At 40.8% G+C, this 21315-nt stretch overlaps 1 protein-coding gene across 1 annotated transcript in view; it reads right to left on the bottom strand.

Annotated features, from left to right (window-relative positions):
* Window positions 1-578: 578 nt before the first annotated feature.
* TNPO1 (transportin 1) overlaps window positions 579-21315 on the bottom strand; it is a 158285-nt gene continuing 137548 nt past the window's right edge. Inside the window, exons 23-24 of the mRNA XM_050943752.1 lie at window positions 12481-12623; window positions 579-5910 (exon numbers count right to left, since the gene is read on the bottom strand). Coding sequence (XP_050799709.1) covers window positions 12516-12623 — 108 coding nt within the window. The 3' untranslated portion in view covers window positions 579-5910; window positions 12481-12515. The remainder of the gene's footprint in view (window positions 5911-12480; window positions 12624-21315) is intronic.

The following is a 21315-nucleotide window of genomic DNA, read 5'->3' on the forward strand; positions in this document are numbered from 1 at the left end:
TGGTATAAATTGGCATAGCTCCACTAAAGTCAGTGAAGCTATGCACATTTACACCACTTGAAGATCTGATCCTAAATCATGAGAAAATGGCAGTTTTACTTTTTAATAAAACAGATTAAAAATAGAAGTTGTGTGCCTTTCATAGCCTTATTTCTGTTCAGATTTATCAGTGTTGTGTGGTAAATTAAACAATTTTGGCACATTAAATGTTTTTAAGTTACGCTGTTTAAAAAAAGATACTGGATGCAGTCAATGTCCATTCCCAGGTGGAAAAAGTTACTTGTTATCACCAAATACAGCTTTATTTCAATTTAGGTACAACCTTTTGTTTGTACAAATATATTTACAAAATATCAATAGAGTGTGAGGCATCTAGAACAAAGTTAATTAGATTGCAGGTGTTAGTTGAGCCAGAGATCATTTTCTTTCAACTAAAGAGAAAGACTTGTTTATTTCAAAACTGACAGGATTTACAGCCTTCAGAACAGAGCTGAATCGCAAGTGTGCACTACTAAGTACAAGAAAATAGTCTGGAAATGAAATTTTTATCTTCCATTAAAAATCAGAGTGCAACGAGCTATATTTAAACAACTTTATTAACATAGTCAAGCAGTGATTAACATTCACATCTATTATGTCACATCATACAAATGTAAATACAAAATTACTACAGTACAATATATATTCTCTGCATGATCCAAAATATTTGGTGGCCCCAAAAACTCTTTAAAATTCAGCAGCTTATCAAAAATTAAAACCATATTCTATTTAAAATGAAGTTCTATTAGCACAGAGGCAGACTTCAAGAAATATCACTCAATTTAGTACAGCTTGAGAAGTTGCAGGAGGATACGTTTGAAGGAAACATTCTAACGTGGCAGGTACAGGAAACATCAGATTTAAAGCTTTCAAGCAAAACTCATACAACCTAAGTTGTCAGCAGAAAGATCCAGTCATTTTGCTTATTCTAAACTATTTTATTCACTGCATCCAATCTTAACAGTTTTATAACTGTTTAGGTATTAAGTTGGGTCATTTACAACATATCCACCTCTTTTTCCTTGTGAGATAAGGTACTATAAACAGAAAATTTCTACAACCAAATAAACCTGATTATACAGTATTGTCCAATCACTGCCCCCACAAAAATCACCCAGCTTTCTCAGTTTTGTTGCTCACCCATAGAAAGATATTTAAGGATAAAGTACCTCAACAGTATCTACTTACAGAAAAGGGATACTACACTTTAAGCCTTGAACTTGCTTGGAAAGTAGATTTGTTTAAAAGTACACTGTCCGACAAAGCATGGGAATTAACCTTATTAAACATCCATTTTAACTCTCCCTCGCAGGAATACATTCAGATTTATAAGTATCTATTATTTTAGCGCAATACATATTGGAAAGGCAAGACACAATGTACTTATTACAGTTTTCATTTAGAATAACCTAAAACTGATTTAGCTCCAACAGTAAGTGCAAAAAGCAAGAACCATCTATAGACAGTGTTTTTGTACTGGAGGAGGATGTCTAGTAACCTGACACATATTAAAGAATATACATATGAAACCTACAACTAGTGTATCAAACTTGTACCCAAGATTAGGTATTGCCAATAATATGTAATGAATATGTAAGCAAACTGCTGTATGCAAACTACATCAGTGTCTAACTTACATTACTGCATGTTGTTAAGTGGTTTACAGCAGCAGTTTCATTATAGATCTGAATCTTTACCTAAAGCTACAGTAAAAAAAGTAAAATACTCTGTAGACCCTATACAGTATTTTAAAGGTCCATCACCTTACGTGAAAAAAAAAATATTGAGAAGCAGTTAATGCCAAGTTATAACTTTAATATTTGAAACAAAAAGACTTCCTATGCAATGCTTTATTTAAAGCACTATTTATGAAGTATTTTAGTTGCTGTTATGCATGGATGCAGTCTTCTCCAGGGAAGATTGTTTTGCACCTTTATCTGTTAATACATTCAATATGAATAAAATAGGTGACTGATGTGAAGCAAAATCATTTTTGTCCCATAGCAGGTTAATTTAGATTGTAAGAGTTTAAGACACATGAAAATACATATATGAAATACATAAACTGGTATAATTAAGACGTGTTTTATACATATGTTGTGAACAAAAGGGTACAAGAGTATTTACCTGAGATAAAACTAGTATCTGAATATTTCATGTCGGAGTTGCAATGAGTTTCAGTTGTGGAAAGCCACTTAAAATTTTAGAATATATATATTTGATTATATTATACATATGCAGCTTAAGTAATTCAGATCAATGCTAAAGAAAGTCTTAAGAAAAATCACAGTGCATGTCAAGATTGTTTAGTACAAAATTTACGCTACTTAAATTTTAAAAATCATAATGGCTATAAATTTTAAACCCATTCTTTTAAAAGTGATCTCTTGGGTACAACCTCTAATAAGTAGCAATAAACTGAAATATAAGAATTAGCATATTACAATTTTAATTATGTACAAACTGATTTAGAAAATAATCAAGCTTCAAAAAATTTACAAAATTGATCATTTTGCTTACATTGCCTGAAGTCATGAAGTAGTCTACAATTATTATTTTTTAAATCAAAAAAAGACAACTTGTTTTCTGAATGTATAAATGATAAACTGTGGTACTGAACTTTAAGACTAATTTAACTGCTATTTAGAACTGCCAAAAAGGTGCATTTAAAATTTTAAATACACTTTCTGTTACCAACTTAGGTTGATCAGCAGCTTTTGTTCACTGTTAGAATCCTTCAAAAAGGGAAACTCAAACAGGAAAAACAAGGTATATAAAAAACAGTAAACACTGACCTCCTGAGGTTCCTACAACAAAATATTCAAGTAGAAAATCTACATCATCACTTAGCAGCGGCTATTTCTGTAGTTTAGCACACTAACAGCACTTTATTCAGTGTGTAAGGAGCAGATGAAGTAAGCCGTGCTTTTAGCATGCCAAGAGGCAGAAACACTGGAATGTAACAAAGACAAACGCACAATTCTACCGGTATAAACATTCAGTCAACATTCAAAAACTGGCAAAACTACACCACAAGAATTAAGATGCTTTATATATATCCCATGATGCAACAATTTGAATTACAACAGTTAATGCTGAATCAGAACTTTTCTTACCTCAAGTTATAACCTAAATGTCTTCTGCAAATCCCTGTACTATTATGCATTGGGAATATGGTTTAATTTGCTTTAAAATATACCAGAGGACCTATTAAAGTACTAGGATTATGGCAGTATTGTTTAATTTTGCATTCTTTTGATTATATTCCTTACTGCTATACCAGATCAGTTCACATCTGTAAACAGTCACACGTTTATAGATACAGATTTAAAATACACACATAAAAGTGGATATGACAGGCTAATCTGACTGATTTTTCCTCCAGTTAGTGGGGTTGCCGCAATTGTTAGAGCTAAATTTAAATCAAGTCCAAACAACACTGCACTATAAAGCAGGTTTTATATTATATACAAAATTATAATCTGGAAAAGCTATAGTTTTTTTTCCTGAAACTGTTTCCAAATCTTTAACCTATACAAGAAATTAAAATACATTTGGGTTTAAGACCAAATCCTACCTCACTACATTTTAATAGTAATATGTCAGACATATTTTTAGTCAAAGAAACCTATTACTCACTCATTTTAGAATTATTAGCCAAGAAGGAAGATTTGTAGCTTCTAACAAAGCAATTGAATTTGAAAGCAAATCATCACATGCAGTTCTGATTAAACAAAATGAGTAAGTATCATGTACTAGCATTACTGAATTTAGTCAGTATGTCAAAACTATCTTCAAGCAAGATAATCTACTATCATTTTGAAAAGCCAAAAAAAGGAATGTGTAAAACTTGTGCATGCTACTATGCATTAAAAAAACCTCTTTAAACAGCATTTAAATCACACATCTCAAACTTCAGTGCAATGGCTAAATTATTCATACATTCTTAAAGAATAGAACCATGCAAAGAAGATTAAGGTCTTACAAAAACTGTTATCCCAGTATTCATTCTGCAATGCAACGGTAAGAAACTTAAACTATAAAAAAGGCTGTTATGGCTTAATTTTGTTCTATAGATTAATTACGCAGCACTTGAAAAATGGAAAGGTGTGGCTTCACCTCTGACCAGCAGAGTTAAAATCTCTCCATTTTCCTTTATCATCATGGGATACTCTTTAGGCAATCTAAATTAATAAAGACTTGCACTTTCAGATGGACACAAGATCAAGTGTACCAGTTAGGTTTTCACATTCACAGTACATAAGAAAATACACATGGAAGGAAAAGTACAATCGAGAAAGTTAAAGGTTAACTTAACAAGGATTTATTCACAGGAATACACGTAAGTAGAGAAAAACAACAGAAAAGCCAAACAAATGAAATGAAGAGGATCCAAACCAACTTTCACTCTGTAGCTTTTAACTTGCACCCTTGTGCACTTAACTACGACACAAAGGGCCACCAACATGCGCCGATACAGTGTAGATACCCTGCATTACATCCATTAACTTAAACATCTCTTAAAGATCATGCTTTGAACAAAAAAGAAAGCATAGAAGGTAATATGTTGAGTGGGAATAAACAATGAAATATAGCAATCATGTCATCAACTTCTACAATTGTCTTTACGTGCCAACTAACATTTATGCAGCCTTTAACAGGTCTTACCATGTAACTCATTTTTAGAAGTTCTGATAAAATCACTAGTAGTATATAACCATGCAGAAAGCACATCACACTGACAGCACAGAGGCAAATATTTTGCACAGCTATATCAGCTTTCCACATTGTGCCGGCTACACACAATACAATATCAATCTTATTCTTAACAGATCCTAAAAAGATATTTCAAGGCCTAATTGTAAACTACAGTACTTTATATCTATATTCTTAATAAAAATAAAATCCACAGAATCTTTAAAAAAGGATTTTTAAATGCAGGGCTATATTAATTGGTAAACTGCAACACAAAACTGGCGCAACATAAGTAAAAGTATACCAATCTCACTCTATGTGATACAAGCATGCTACTTTCCCACTAATTTAAATTACTTCTGATCACTATGAGCCAGAATGCATGCCTGAACCTTAAACTGCATGTTAAGAATAATGCCTTACTCTAGAAATTAAATCTAATGAAGTACAACCATCAAATCATATCCACTAAAGTTTTTAATATAAAATTAAGATGTCAATCATTCCTTTGAAATGCCCCTCCCCCCACCCAAAAAAACGAAAGGAGTGACTCATTTGGCATCTTGCAAGTTGCTTCATTTTGTTAAAGTCAACCTTTATTACTTTATTATGGGGTTTCTATATTGTACACTGCAGGTGCCAGTTCCTAATACAGGTAGCAAGCTGCATTTTAACTGTACTAACTTCATTTGTGTAGTTCTTCATTAACATGCAAATACCTAGGAATCCCATCAAGCAGGATGAAATAATGAGAAAACCCTTAGTTAAACAGTCAAAAGGCTTTTTGTAAACCCCCACCCCCATTCTTAGGTTTCCTTTATTGTGCGCACAATAGTTTTCCTTTTTACGTATCCCTATGGTTCAATTATATGGTTCCTGTTTTGGTACAATTCCCCATATTCCAGAATGTGCTGTTTTGTGAATAGATTCTCTTTTTTGCTTCTTCACATCCAGTGCAGAGTTGTAATAGGAGACAGATTTCCACCCACAAAGGCTCCAGATGTTAAAACGTTTCCCAACATCGACTTAATACAGTGATGGCAACACCTCCCTCCCGCCCCTCCCAGTAGGCTTGGGATTGTACTGTATTCCCTACTGGTTTACCCTTCCCCCCAGTAAAGGGTAACATTTTCCCTGGGTGCAGAGGCTCCCTCATAGTCTCCTAGACTGAAGGACCTGTAAAAAAAAAAAAAGAAAGAAAGAAAGAAAAATAGTACAATTAAGTATTTAGAAAGAGGTTTAAATTTACTAAGCTATGCAGAGTCAAAAACAAAACGATTCAGATTCTCTTTAACAGCCTTAAAAAAAAAGGGTATCAATCTCTTCTCATGTATACACCTTTTGTTCTAAGCCAGGAAAACAACAAATTTTTCTGCTTTAAAAAAATACACTAACATATCCACTTTTATATGGTAAGCTTAATTTTGAACAATTTTCACCAGCACAGATATTTTTCAGAATAAAAAACTAAACACTTAACAAGTATGTAACAAATCCTACTTGAACTAGACAAACCCATTAAACTTATGTCAATATAGACCTCACTTCACATGTAATGTGGATAAGACAGTATTTATGAAATAGTTTTCCAAAATCACAATGCAGGAATAACAAACTAATACTACAACGGGTCAGCAACCTACCAGAATTGGTGTGCCGAGTCTTCATTTATTCACTCTAGTTTAAGGTTTTGCATGACAGTAATACACAGTTTAACATTTTTAGAAGGTCTCTTTCTATAAAACCTATAATCTATTACTAAACTATTGTATACAAAGTCAACAAGGTTTTAAAAATGTTTCAGAAGCTTCATTTAAAATTAAAATGCAGAGCCCCCCGGACTGGTGGCCAGGACCCGGGCAGTGCGAGTGCCACTGATAATCAGTTCACTTGCCGCCTTTGGCACGTGTACCATAGGTTGCCTACCCCTGTACTACAACATATAGCAGGCCTGCACAACACACGGCCCGCGGAGGCTCACTGTGCGGCCCACAGGGGCATTCTAAATTCTGCACACACAGCGTTCTGCGGGGAGCCCAGAGCCCTTTAAATCCCAGCCCCAGTACATCCGCTGGAGCCACAGCTGGGATTCAAAGGGCTCTGGGCTGCCCGCAGCCTTGGGGAGCCCAGAGCCCTATAAATCTCAGCCACGGCCAGGAATCAAAGGGCTCTGGGCTGCCCGCAGAGATTCCGGGCCGTGGCTGGGATTTAAAGGGCTCAGGGCTCCCCACGGCTGCGGGCAGCCCAGAGCCCTTTGAATCCCAGCTGTGGCTCCAGCGGATGGACTGGAGCTGGGATTTAAAGGGCTCAGGGTTCCCCTGCCGCCAGAGCCCCGGGCCCTTTAATTTGTCCCTGAGGGCTCCCAGCCACCTCTTCAGCTAGGAGCCTCTGGTTGATTTTAAATCAAGTATCACCTCTCCACCCCCAACCTTCCTTTTTGGCCCACAGCTGTTTTGGTGGGGCGGTGCTGGGGAAGGAGGGTTTGTTTCTGCAGGGCTGGGCGCTGCTGGGGGGGTGAGTGTTTCCATGGGGCCGGGAGGTGCTGGGGGAGTGTTTCCGCAGGGCCGGGGGGTTTTGGCTCTCAGCTGTTTTCTTTGGAGTAATGTGGCCCTCAGCGCTTTACAAGTTGTGCAGGCCTGACGTATAGTTTTCCCACAAGACGACACAGATCCGTTACCGAGATTTAAATATTCCATAACAAAATTCAACCACTCTGATCCTCTCCACTCAATTGGAATTGGGAATCAATTCCATTTCTCAAACTACTTCTTGGAGTGCATCACATCTGGTAGTTACAAAAAAATAATATTTTCACTTGTAAACTGATCAGATTTTCAAAGGAGTCATTTAGATGATAAACACTGAACCTCAATTATATTTTTTTCAAACTGTAACAGCCTGAAACAGATTTGTTTCTGAATGTCCAGGGACATACTGATGGTTTGAGTTCACGAATAAAAAGATTCCCTATAGTACCTCCACACTCACTTTAGACGCTAAGGTTGGAGGACCAAAATTTTCAGGAATATTTAAACAGCACTGATAGAGAAACTGATTTCTACTTTTACTCCTCACAAAAATTAGTCGCATTAAAAGAATACTGATTTAATCACTTTGTCATGAAATGTTAAGGTTGACTAGCCAACCTTAATTTTGCCTTGTCATATGTGTTTTACCATTCTCCTCCCTGCTCCGCCATTGCATGCTCTACACACAACACCTGAAAGCTTATTATGTTTACTTTAAGATGAGGGATGATGTGGAGCTGTCAAGTGGTGTCATTACCATAGAAACAGTGACACCAACACATTAAAATGACCACTTTGAAATATCTGCATTTGTTTCTGTTACTGTAATGACTATGTATTATTTCAAAAATAAAATTGGATTTCTTTCTGATCCCAAAGCATCACAAAAATCTAAAAAGGTAAATCAAAATTTGTACAGGTATCATTGAAATGTAATGGCACTGGTGCCATTTCTAGTCAACATGATCTTGTTCATCATGATTCTTGTCACATGAACGTGGGTTACTACAGTCTTCATTCTCTTGGCATGTACACAGTTCTGTGCAGGGAAGCTTGTTTTGACTACAGATATTTGATTTTGCAGCGACCCCTACTAGTACAGGCACAAATAAGGTCTCATAGAAGCTCATTGAGCCCTTAAAGAATATAGGAAGCAGTTTATCATCCACATTTTTCCATGCATGCCGTAATGACGACCCAACATCTGATTTATCCATGTGCAAAGATCTTCAAATCTGTTTGCTAAGCTGTTTTTGACAGGCTCTTCAAAACTGTCCTCACATGGTGGGAGGTTGGCCAGGGACTTCTTTTTTGATTACTAGATTGAGGCACAACTAATTCAGGTTTCTGAGAGTTTCCTTTTCTCTCTGTCTGATCATTCAGCACTGCTATGACTTCCTTGGTGCAGAAATTGCATCACACTACCCCAATGCGTCAAGAGCTCTGAAGCTCCCTTTGTTTTGACAATACTGAACAGATTTTTCTGCCCCAATACAAGATAGGGATGGGACAGAGTCACTTCCTATTACTTCCGGCTGTACATGCATTACGTTACAGAAGTCAGAAATGACTGTCACAAATACCACACAAGTATGAAGCAATACTTGTCAGTTGTGCTGGTAATGGTGCCTATTTCAATTTACATTACTGGTGTGTTCCAGTTCTGGAAAGTAGTGAACAGCAGGGGTGAAAACATCTGTATCAGGTGACCTAATCACGATGTTACCTTTGACACAAAAGCCATACTGGCACATATAGCATGCAGAAGCATCCTTGTGTCCACTTCCTCTTGAATGATGTATTGAAGTTCAAGACACGTACCTCTGTTGGTTTTAATGCCAGACTTCTTGACAAGACTGAAGAAGCTGTGTGTCCCATCAGAATCAAGTGCACCTCTTACAAATCTCTCCATTTGTTCTTCAACAACATGTGCTACTTTCAGTAAAGACTTGTACATCTGATGTAACATACAATTCAGTTGATATATTAATAAGCACATCTGGATGTGATTCAGGGTCCAATGGGTTGATTGTTGTTGAAGACGTGGTTCGAAAGAGCTGTAACATGCTCTTCATCCTCCTTCAGTGCAGCGGAAAGGACTTGTTTGTGGATTTCATCTACACTACTTCTTGTTAGGCCACTTCTTTCATAGTTTTTACATATTCACTCAGGACATGTCTTGTGAGAATCCAACATGTGCTGGCTTTTTATTTGTCAGTCCTACAATCCCACTGCTTCCCTTTGAGTCTTTGATGACAGTTCTCTCTCTTTGCAGGTCACTCCAAATTCTGTTGAAAGAACCAGGAGTCCGATGAACAGCAAATTCCCCAGATTCAAAGGCACTGGGTAATTCTTCAGGGAGATTTAACATGTCAAGAATGTTGACTGGTATCCACCTGGCGTAGCTGGGCCTATTTGCAGTAAAGTAGCATGGAAACTTGGCACGCTATCTGTTGGTGAAGCTTCCAATCACTCCCTCGCTATGCATTCAGTAGTAGTATCTGCATAAATCTGTAGAAACTGATTACACAACTTGAACATAGGAGACTCAGCATACCTCCATCTCTTGAAATTCTTCCAGTTGTGGAGCATATACTTAGAGCCCTGTGCGAATACCCCAGGAGCCAGCACCCTGCATTGGCAGCATCGACCCAGCTCCGCCCAGTGGGGTGGGCACCTGGCTCACCAGCAGCTGTCCCTGGTTGCGCTCTTGTTTTAAAGCAGTGTGCACGCCCCAAGACAGCTGCGTGGAAGGGACGGGCAGGAGGAGGTACAGCCGTGTGAAGGATCTGCTGGCACAGGGATCTGGGAGTGGTGGCCCTATATTCTGCTTCTCTTGCCACCACGGTTCCTGGGAGAGTCCTGCGGTTCCCTGGATACCTTTTTATAGCCACGGCTATAAATCTGTATCCACACAGGGCTCTACATATACTAAGTTACAGCATCATCAGACTATTTAATGACATGTTGTAAAGACCAAGCTGTCACTCAATCCACTGTTACCAGTGCACAAACTTAGTGAGAGACTGATTTGGTCAGCAAATTTAAATAGTTTTCTATATTTTCAATTACTTATGAGATACTCTGATAATGAATATGCAGTGTGAAAATATTTCATGTTAGTATTTTGGAAAAATGATAGTTGCCATTTTTGCCATGTGCTAAATAGCTTCATTTCTGAAAAAAAAATTTGCCCATGCAAAATCAATACAAATCTTTTAATGCATTGTCATTTCGAGTAGTTTCACTTTGCCTAGAGGCTTATGGTTCCACATCATATCTCATCTAAATGTATATAAAATAATATTTCAAATTCTCTTGTGTGCAGGGTGGCTACATGAAACTCCAAAAATATGGCCCTTTAACAGACCTTATTCCACAATCATCTATTAAATCTGAAACTCGCCTTTATTATGCACACATATGCACTTTCAGATCAATCCTGGTAAATTATCTATTCATTAGAAACTACCACTTGTTTAATACACACAGGCACATGCAGTCTACCCCTGAGGGGATTCTGTGCCAAAAAAATTAAAAATTTGCAAAATAATGCAAATTTTGTGAAAATAATGCAATATAATCACACCAGTTTCGATTGTTTTGTAAATTATTTGAACTACAATATAGAAAAAAAAAGTCACAATAACTATTTAGCATTTCCTAAACATATGAAAGTTAAGTTACAAATACCTGGCAACTAATACCCTGCACTCCAATTATAATCCTGGATTTTCATTTAAGTTACACGACAGAACACCAAAGGGGGCGGGAGGGTGGAGGGGAGTAGAGCGTCATTTTAAATTGCTCAGACTTTCACAGATGAAAGTCATACACTTTGCTAATCATTGTCCTGGGCCTGGCTGGGTACTTTGGGAAGTGCTTGGCTCTGACATTCTATTGACTGCTTGGTAATGTTTTATTTGCTCTCAAAGTCTCTTAAAAAAAAAGAAAAAATGGGTAAGTAAAATAAATCCTGAGCTGTAATCTAACCCCCCTCTGCTACGTTGGCACCGGAAAAACGAAGTGAGAAAAGCACATAGATCCTTCCTAGCGGATTCCCTTATTGTCATTTATAAGGTTTTACATCACCTTGACAATGTACAGGCCTTAAAACATTTACAGGTTTTACGTCCCTGGGGGAATTAACTGAGAATGGGGAACAGTTAACTAACTAACAGCAACATTAATAAAATGTGGGGAAAAGGGAGGGTTTCAAAAGCTATTTTCTTTAATTTAAAAACAATTTTCAATAACATGATACTAATATTTAATTAAATGTTTTTTTCAAATCTCAAAAAGTTACGGACATATTACTAGGCAGGCAGGCTGCTACATTTCTGCCTTGGGAACAGCGCCTTCCTCGTGCGTAATAAAAAGACCTACCCACCTCCACACCCTGTGAGCTGCAGAAGCAAGCACAGTGACAGTCTCTCTTCCTTGTTGGCCAGCCCTGTCCCTGAGGGTGATCAACATCTCCCCTGCAGGCAGGCATGCCCAGCCACTCCCCCCTTGCAGTGATTTGCCTCTCTGAGGCTGTTCCAAGCACACTGGAACAGAGGCGCTGCCTGGGCTGCTGGGGAAGAGGCATGTGTCCTGCCACAGATTTTTTTTTTTTTGCATTTTTCTTTTTTTTCTTCTTGGGGGGGGGAGGCGCGCACAGAAATATGCGGACCATATGATTTCTGTGCCGCCATCCCACTGGAACATTGTGAAATTCTTTTAAAACACTCATAATCCTGCCAAATACAATCCAACTGTCATAAAAAATTAAGAGCACATTGTCTCCAGGTCATAAATATAACTGTCATATTTCAAGTTTTCACCAGCTTCTCTTGATCAAAAAAATGGTTGAGAAAACATCCTCCTCCCCCCATCTGATCCCATGCTTGAAAATAGCTTTTTAATAAAGGTTTAAGGAAAAGAACATTTTGCCCTGAATGAAAGCAAGTATAATACATTTCATCAAAAAGTAAAACTAAAAAATTTCAAAGCAACTGAGTGTGACCTTTTACTACAGGTGCCACCCATAATATTCATGTACAGTATTACAGCATGCATTAAAAGAAGGATGGTGCAAGAGCCAAATGAACAGGAACAAATATAGCCTATACAGTGACTGTTTAAAAAACACACTTCTTGTAATGCAAAATGGAATTGGAGAATGCTTGCTTTACAAGTTAACTTCATAAAAACTTCAATTTATTTTTATACTTACCCCTAATTATGAGACTGCAGCTTGAATGCATGAGGTTAAACTCCATAGTAAGCTGCAAGGCGCTCTTTCAAGGGAAGAGGAAACTGGTCAGAGAAACGCCTCCAATTTTCATCCCCAACTTGATTTTTAAATCCATGAAGGATCTGCAGGTAGGTTAAAATAAAAATTTACATTTTTACCTCTGATTACTCTGAAACTCCAGTTTAACAGTCTGGAACACTTGCAGTCAGTTGCTCAACTACATATCATGCAGAAAACAGCACCAAACTTTGCTAAGAGTTGTGTGCCAGGAAGTGTTGGCCTCAGCCTGTCTCACTCAAATTCTCCTGATGAAACTTCCATAGCACTGAGAAAGAAAGGAATTTTAGTGATCACTCTTAATTCTAAATGAAAAACTGAACTAAGAAGCACTTTTTATGGAGTGTAATTAGTGAAACATTTGTTATACCAAAAGAAGGGGTTAATCTAAAAAATATTATAATAGTGAGGGTTATTCTAAACCAGTGTTTTAAAAATACAAAATTTTAAATTCTGCCAACTAATATACTTGATATTAAATGTCCCTACATTTCCTTTAAAAATGGGTTAAGGAAGTAAACTAGAACTACAACCCAAGCTAGTTTTTGACAAGGTTTAAAAGTCTATCCGGCAATTCCTGGAGTAAGAACAAAGGACGACCCAAGTTGGAGATTTGCATCTCATTTCTATCCCCAGGAAATGGTTACTGTCATAAACAGATAGCTAAGGGTTAATGTTCTTTTACCTGTAAAGAGTTAACAAAGGGAACCAAACACCTGACCAGAGGACCAATCAGAAAACAAGATTTTTCAAATGTCAAGGGAGGGAAGTTGTTGGATGGGTGTTCTTTGTCTTGGTTCGGTGACCCTCTCAGCTCTGAGAGTGATCTCTCTATCTCCAGGCTTTCTAATCTTCTGTTTCCAAGTTTTAAGTACAAGGATAGTAAGACAATAGGTTTATATTGTTTTTTTATATTTACATGTGTGTAGTTGCTGGAATGTTTTAAATTGTATTCTTTTTGGATAAGGCTGTTTATTCATTTTCTCTTTTAAACAATTGACCCTGTATATTGTCACCTTGATACAGAAACCATTTTTATGTCTTTCTCTTTCTTTTTATATAAAGCTTTCTTTTTAAGACCTGTTTGAGTTTTTTCACTAGTTAATGCTAAGAAACGAAGGGAGGGGGAAAATCTCTTTGTGTTAGATTTACTAAGCCTGACTTTGCATACTCTCTGGGTGAGGGGAAAGAGAGCTGATTTCTCGGTACTTGTGTTTCAAGGACTTGAAGCAGGGAAATCTGAGAGGAGGTAAAGAGGAGGAAGGGAAGTGGGTTATTTCCCTTGGTAGTGAGACTCAGGGCATCTGAGTCTTGGGGTCCCCCAGGGAAGGTTTTGGGGAGACCAGTGAGAGCCAGACACTGGAATTTTCTGGCTGGTGGCAGCGATATCAGATCCAAGCTGGTAATTAAGTTTGGAGGTTTCATGCTAACTTCTCATGTTCTGAACTCTAAGGTTCAGATCTGAGTAGGAAAGTTATGACAGTTACAATCTAAACAGAATGGACCCTAACATTCAGAGGATACCAAGTCCCTTCACACAAATACAACAACTGAATAGAGGCTTTAAATCAAAAGGGTTAGGTTTTCAAATGCCTCTGCTGGTATTTCTCTAACATAATAAAGAAATAGGAAACAGAAAATATTTATTTCTTTCAAAGTCAAATTTTAGAGCTTTATTGCCTAGAGCATTCTAGAGGTACTCAGCTATTGCAAGACAGAAGAAAAAATGAGTCGTTACCTATTAAGTAAGAGGAATTCAAAAGGAAGCTTTGGAAAGAACATAATTTTAAGGACTCTCTTCCTATCATGAAAGATTTAGTAGCACGTAAGTGTCAAAAGACCAGAAACACAGACTCACTGAACCCTCCTTGCAGAAATTATAATAAAGGAAAGGCTTTAAAAGGTTTAGAAGACTCAGGCTTGGTCTGCAATACCCACATGTCGGTATGGCTACCTGAGCAACATGGTTTACCAACTTAACCCCTGGAGCAAGACAGTGCTATGTCGACAGAAGGGTTTCTCCCATCATAGGTAGCGTCTTCACTAAGTGCTACTGATACAGCTCCGCGGCCTTACATGTAGACAAGCCCTCAGGGACACTAAACTGGAGGACATAAAGGAAGCCTGGCTTGGAAATTCTTCCTCAGGGACAGCAGCTAGTTCAGAAGCACCAGAGGATGCCACAAACAAGGTAAAGGTTGAGACCGAAGGGACAGACAGTGGCCCTTAACTGAAACCAAACTTAACTAAAAAGTCATTGCTTCTCTCTCAAATAGAATTTCTGCAAGCTAGTCCACATTCCCCCTTCCTACACAGGTGACTGATCAACCAACTAAAAGATCGGCAACAAGACTTGAGTTCCCAGTGGAGATATTCCTAAAGGAACAATTAATCCCAGCTTGCCAGAAAAAAAATTTCAGCCAAAGGTACTTGTAGGTATAAGTACAAGTCACTAGACATAAATCAACTAACTGGCTTTCATAATTCAGATTTCTATCTTGACATCTTAAAAATACCCATTTGAGAGACAACCAGTAAAATTCCCCAAATCTCTTTGGGTACTGCAGAAAAAAGGTACACACTTCCAAGTTTCTCTTCTTGGCACAATTTTTAGAGGCATGCATTTTTCCAGATATTCTGCTGCTAAAAGCATATCGTCTGCCAATTTGTCTCTGACATGTTCCAGGAGGCATCAGCAAATTCTAGATGGTACCATATGGATGCCACTGGAAATATCCACTGGTTATCTGCAACCATTTTAAATCAAAACAAAAACAGATTCTTCTCCCCAGGCTGCTTTTCTGGTATGAGAAGATTTCTCTCTGTCCTCCACGAGGGCTCCGGGGTTTCTCCCACCTTTAGAGGCTGATTTGAAACTAGTTTGGAAAAATACAAAAAGAAAGTGGTACAGTCTGAGAAGTATCTTCTAAATATCCTGCTTTCTGGAAGGGATGTTTCAGATTTCTTTGTCTAGGTTCTCTGAAGACAGTGTCCTTGTGGATGAGTAGGTAAGATACCCTTTTTTGCCTTCAAGTGAGAAACTATGGTCCTACTACATTTTTTGGTAAGGAAAGCAGAAGAGACAGTAATAACCGAAGTGTACAGGAAATCCAATTAATCCCAAAACTCTTTCCCATGGCACCCCTGGATCCATTTGTCCAGATATGCCACCCAGGAGCTTAAAGTCTTGGTGCAGCAGGTCCACAGATACAATGGTTGAGATACACTTGATCACCAGCTCATATCTGCTCTTAAAGAGATTCCAGCTTCACAGGATTTTTTCTTCTTTAGTGGGAGGTACTTTCCTCTCTACTCAACAATGGATGCAACAGAACACTTCAAGGCCTTAGCTGAAGCTCCTAACATGCAGGACTCTACAGGGTACACAAAGTCTATTAACAGCTTTGAGAAGGATTAGTATGATCAGGGTAAGCCTTAGTTATTTATTTCAGCTCTCTATTCAAGGAAAACATCTTTTCTTTCCTACTCCTGGAAGGAAAGAGATGCTCTCTCAGAAGAGTTCTAAAAACCCTAGCAATCTTGCGTAAAAAAACTTGGATCACCTGTTATTAAGAGCATGGTTCAAAGAAATAATTGGGGGGGGGGAGAGAAGGAGGGAAAAATAAGACATTCAGAGAAGTCCTATTCTTCATAGTCCCCACCAGCATCCCAAAGTGATGGGGCAAGGAGAACTGTGACCTCATATGGAAATAGCTGTGTCTTAATATGATACTATTCTATTGGAATGAAGTACCTATGATAGGAAGACCTGCCAATTTAAGAAAGTTACTGCCCACTTTCTGGAGTGGTTGCAATAGATGGAGTGGAACAAGCACCAAGAAGAATTTCTGGATGCATTGGAAGATAGTAATGTTCTTGTGTCAGGGGCCAACCCCTGTTGTATCTCACTTGGGTGCATCAGGCTCTCTACCAAGAGCTTGAGGGAGAGGACATGACTTCATTGCTGCTGTGAGTTAAGTTCCTGCTAAACAGATGGAGGAAGTTCTTCCCTCATGCTGAAGACCTCCCCCAGACAGAGACCTTGAAACTCCCCTGGGCAACCAACTCAAGATGTGGTTCAGATTTTCCCTATGGTTGAAATAATTCTCTGGTCAGTATTCAAGAGGCAACGGTAGGTGAGGGTGTGTATCTGGAGCTTTGGGTTCCTTAATGGGGCTCAGATAAATCAGGTCCTGGTTGGAGACAAGCGATTTTTTAAATTTGGTCATGAGCTGAAATTCCAGTTTCTATTCAATTTACATCCACGCTATCTGAAGGGAAAACACCAAGATTAGTCCATCATCCAAGTCAAGTATGACAGCTATGCCCTCCTTTAGGAGGATTACCACTACTGCCACACACTTATGTGAAGAAAAAGTTACCTTTTCCGTAACTGGCAGTCTTCAAGATGTGTTGCTCATGTCTATTCCACAGTAGGTGTGAGTACTTGCCACGTACACCAGTGCCGGAAGTTTTCCCCCTAGCAGTATCCGTAGGGGGAGAGCGCCCCCCTGTGGCCCCTGCCTGGTGCAGTATAAGGGGAGCTGCATGCTCCCCCCACCCTCAGTTCCTTCTTGACAGACAACTTCGGGAGCGGGGAAGGAGGGCACAATGTGGAACAGACATGAGCAATACATCTCAAAGAAGACCAGTTACGGGAAAGGTAACTGTCTTTTCTTTGTCGAGTGATCGCTCATGCGTATTCCACAGCAGGTAATTCCAAGCTACATCTGCTGGAGGTGGGTAGGAGTTCACACGTTCTCGGGATGGAGTACTGCCCTGCCAAACTCTGCGTCATCCCTGGTTTGGGAGACAATCGCATAGTGCGAGGTGAACATGTGAACTGAAGACCAAATGGTGGCCCTACAAATGTCCTGAATATGGACGTGGGCCACAAAAGCAGCCAACGAGGCCTGCGCCCGCATCAAATGTGCCCTAACAATATGTGGTAGGGGAACACTCGCCAGCTCATAGCAGGAGCGGATACACAACGTGATCCGGTTGGACAGTCGCTGAGCGGAAATCGGCTGGCCTCTCGCATGCTCAGCTGAGGCGATAAACAGGTGAGGACTTTCTGAATGGTTTGGTTCGCTCGAGGTAGAAAGCTAGAGCCCTCATCACATCAAGTGCATGGAGGCGGTGTTCCTCATTAGTCACATGAGGTTTGGGGCAAAGGACTGGTAGATAAGTGTCCTGACCCATGTGGTAGGTGGAGACCACCTTCGGGAGGAATGTGGAGTGTGGGCGTAGCTCAACCTTGTCCTTACGAAACAGTATATGGTGGCTCGGAGGTCAGGGCCCTGAGCTCCGAGACCCGCCTGGCCAACGTGATAGCAACCAGGAAGGCCACCTTTCATGAGAGGTGAGACCAGGAACACTTGATCAACAGCTCAAACGGGGGCCGCGTAAAGCCGAGCCAGCACCAGATTCAGGTCCCACTGCAGGACCATGGGCTTAGAATAGGGGTAAAGCCAGTCCAACCCATTAAGGAACTGGCCAGTCATAGCATGAGAGAACACTGTGTGTCCTTGCAACAGGGGATGGAAAGCCAATATGGCTGATTGACGAGGGCACAAGGCCCTGGGCCCTCGGTGGAGCAGATTATCGAAAATAAGCTGGATCGGGGCGACCATTGGGGATACCCCTTGGTCTGTCGCCCACCAAGCAAAATGAGAACACTTTGCCATGTAGGAGCAGCAAGCAGAAGGCCATCTACTCTCAAGGAGAACGCGCTGAACCAGACCTGAGCATGTCCTCTCCTTGCCACCTAGTCAGTGAGCAGCCACGCCGTGAGGTGAAGAGTTGCCAGGTTGGGGTGGAGGAGACAGCCCCGGTCCTGAGAGAGCAGGTCCGGGTGGAGCGGCAACGGCCACGGTGGAGCCACCACCAGGCCCAAGAGGGTCCCGTACCAGTGCTTCCTGGACCACGCTGGGGCAGTGAGGAGGACCCTAGCCTCGTCGATCTTTATTTTCTCTAGGACCCTGCTGATCAGCGGGAACATGGGAAAGGCATATAGGAGTTGGCCTGACCGAGGCAGGATAAAAGCATCGGAGATAGCACCCCTCCCCAGAGCAGAACCAAGGGCATCATCGGTTCTGTTGAGTCACAAATCAGTCCACCCGGGGAGCTCCCCACCTCTGGAAAAGCTGGAGGGCCACTTCCAGGTGTAGGGACCACTCGTGCGGAAAGGAAAAGTCCCTGCTCAAGCGATCCGCCCTCACATTCCGGGCGCCCGGTAGGTGAAAGGGATTTAGGTAGATGTCGTGGGCTATACAGAAGTCCCACAGGCTGAGGGCTTCGTAGCAGATGGCAGAGGACTGGGCCCTGCCTTGCCTGTTGATATAGAACATCAAGGCCATGTTGTCTGTGAGAACCCTAACTACCTTGCCCTTCAGGTGCGAGTGGAAGGCCATGCACACCAGGCGCACTGCCCGGAGTTCCTTGATGTTTATGTTAAGGGTCAGGTCTTGCGGAGACCACAGGCCTTGAGTCTGAAAACGCCCCACATGGGCTCCCCAGCCCAGGTCCGATGCATCGGACACCAACTCCACAGAGAGGGCCCTGTCCCTGAACAGGACCCCTCGGAACATGTTGCTTGGTGTGGACCACCACTGTAGGGAGGCGATCACCAAGTTCGGCAAGGTGAGGACCTTGTCGAACCTGTCCGTGGCTTGGGAGAACTGCGAAGCCAGCCAGAGTTGTAGGGCCCTCATCCTGAGCCTGGCGTGGCGAACCACATATGTGCACACTGACATGTGACCTAGCAGCTGTAGGCAGGACCTAGCTGTTGTCACCGGGAACCTTACGATCAAGTCCATGAGTCCTTTCAGGGTATCAAACCTGTCTGCGGGGAGAGAGGCCCTAGCTGACATTGCCTCCAGGAGCGCCCTGATAAACTCTATGCGTTGGACCGGGACTAATGTGGACTTGGTGTTGTTTACCAACAGGCCCAGGGCGGTGCATGTGGACAGGAGTGCCACCACATGATCCCTCACTTGCAACCGGGAGATGCCCTTGACCAGCCAGTCTTCCTGACAGCGGAATATCTGGACCCGTCCGGCACCTGACGTAGGCCAGTACTACCGACATGCACTTTGTAAAAACCTTAAGGGCAGTGGACAGACCAAATGGGAGGACTGTGAAATTGGTAGTGCTTCTGTTCCACCACAAAACAGAGGAAGCGCCTGTGCCCCTCGAATATGTGGATATGGAAGTACGTGTCCTGTAGATCGAGGGCCACGTACCAATCACTGGGATCCAGGGAGGGGATGATGGAAGCCAGGGAAATCATGTGAAACATGAGTTTTACCAAGAACTGGTTCAGACCTCGCAGGTCCAGTATGGATCTGAGTCTCCCTTTCACCTTTGGGATAAGGAAATACCGGAACTAATATCCCTTGCCCAGGAACTCCTTGTGCACCACCTCTATTGCTCCTAGTTCCAGGAGCCTCCCGACCTCCTGCTCAAGCAGAGCCTCATGCGATGGGTCCCCTATGGGGGCAGAGGGGTGATTGGGTATGTCATAAACAGATAGCTAAGGGTTAATGTCTCTTTCACCTGAAGCACCTGACCAGAGGACCAATCAGGAAACCGGATTTTTTCAACTTTGGGTGGAGGGAATTGAGTGTCTGAGTCTTTTGTCTTTTGTCTGCCTGCCTGCTTTCTCTGAGCTTTGGAGAAGTAGCTCTACTTTCTAATTTTCTGTTTCTAAGTGTAAGGACAAAGAGATCAGATAGTAAGTTCTATGGTTTCTTTTCTTTGGTATTCGCATGAATATAAGTGCTGGAGTGCTTTGATTTGTATTTTTTGAATAAGGCTGTTTATTCAATATTCTTTTAAGAAATTGCCCTGTATTGTATCATCTAAATACAGAGAGAACATTTGTATGTATTTTTCTTTCTTTTTATATAAAGCTTTCTTTTAAGACCTGTTGGAGTTTTTCTTTACTTCAGGGAAATTGAGTCTGTACTCACCAGGGAATTGGTGGGAGGAAGAAATCAAGGGGAGATCTGTGTGTTGGATTGCTAGCCTGACTTTGCATTCCCTCTGGGGGAATAGGAAAGTACTTTTTGCTTCCAGGACTGGAAACAGAGAGGGGGAGTCACTCTGTGTAGTTTCACAGAGCTTATGTCTGTGTATCTCTCCAGGAGCATCTGGAGGGGGGAAGGGAAAAAGGATTATTTCCCTTTGTTGTGAGACTCAAGGGATTTGGGTCTTGGGGTCCCCAGGGAAGGTTTTTCAGAGGGACCAGAGTGCCCCAAAACACTCTAATTTTTTGGGTGGTGGCAGCAGGTACCAGGTCCAAGCTGGTAACTAAGCTTGGAGGTTTTCATGCTAACCCCCATATTTTGGACGCTAAGGTCCAAATGTGGGACTAAGGTTATGATATGGTGTAGCAGTGGTGGGATATAGACAGAATCCAGAAGCCAGTAGGAATATTATATTTTTCTTTTCTCTGCTAAGGGCTTTTTAGCAGAGAGAAACAGTTTGGTTTTAAAAGGGAACCAGAGAGAATTTTTTTTTCTGCTCTCTCTGGCAGTTTGTGGCTTGCATGTTAAGCGAGAAGCCATTAAGAGACTGTTGAGGGTCTTTTGTCATGCAATAGCCCTCCCATTAGGAGGCAAGTACCAGCACTTATAGGCATGCAAATAAAGTGGTTTTTCTGGTTTCCCTTCATTGAACATTAGCTAGAGAGAGAAAAGGAAAAAAGCACTGTTGCTAGGCAGACTCCAGGAGGGAACAGAGCCTGCAGTTCAG

This window comes from Gopherus flavomarginatus, chromosome 3 (genome assembly GCF_025201925.1).
Source record: "Gopherus flavomarginatus isolate rGopFla2 chromosome 3, rGopFla2.mat.asm, whole genome shotgun sequence".
In the NCBI taxonomy this organism is placed as follows: domain Eukaryota; kingdom Metazoa; phylum Chordata; order Testudines; family Testudinidae; genus Gopherus; species Gopherus flavomarginatus.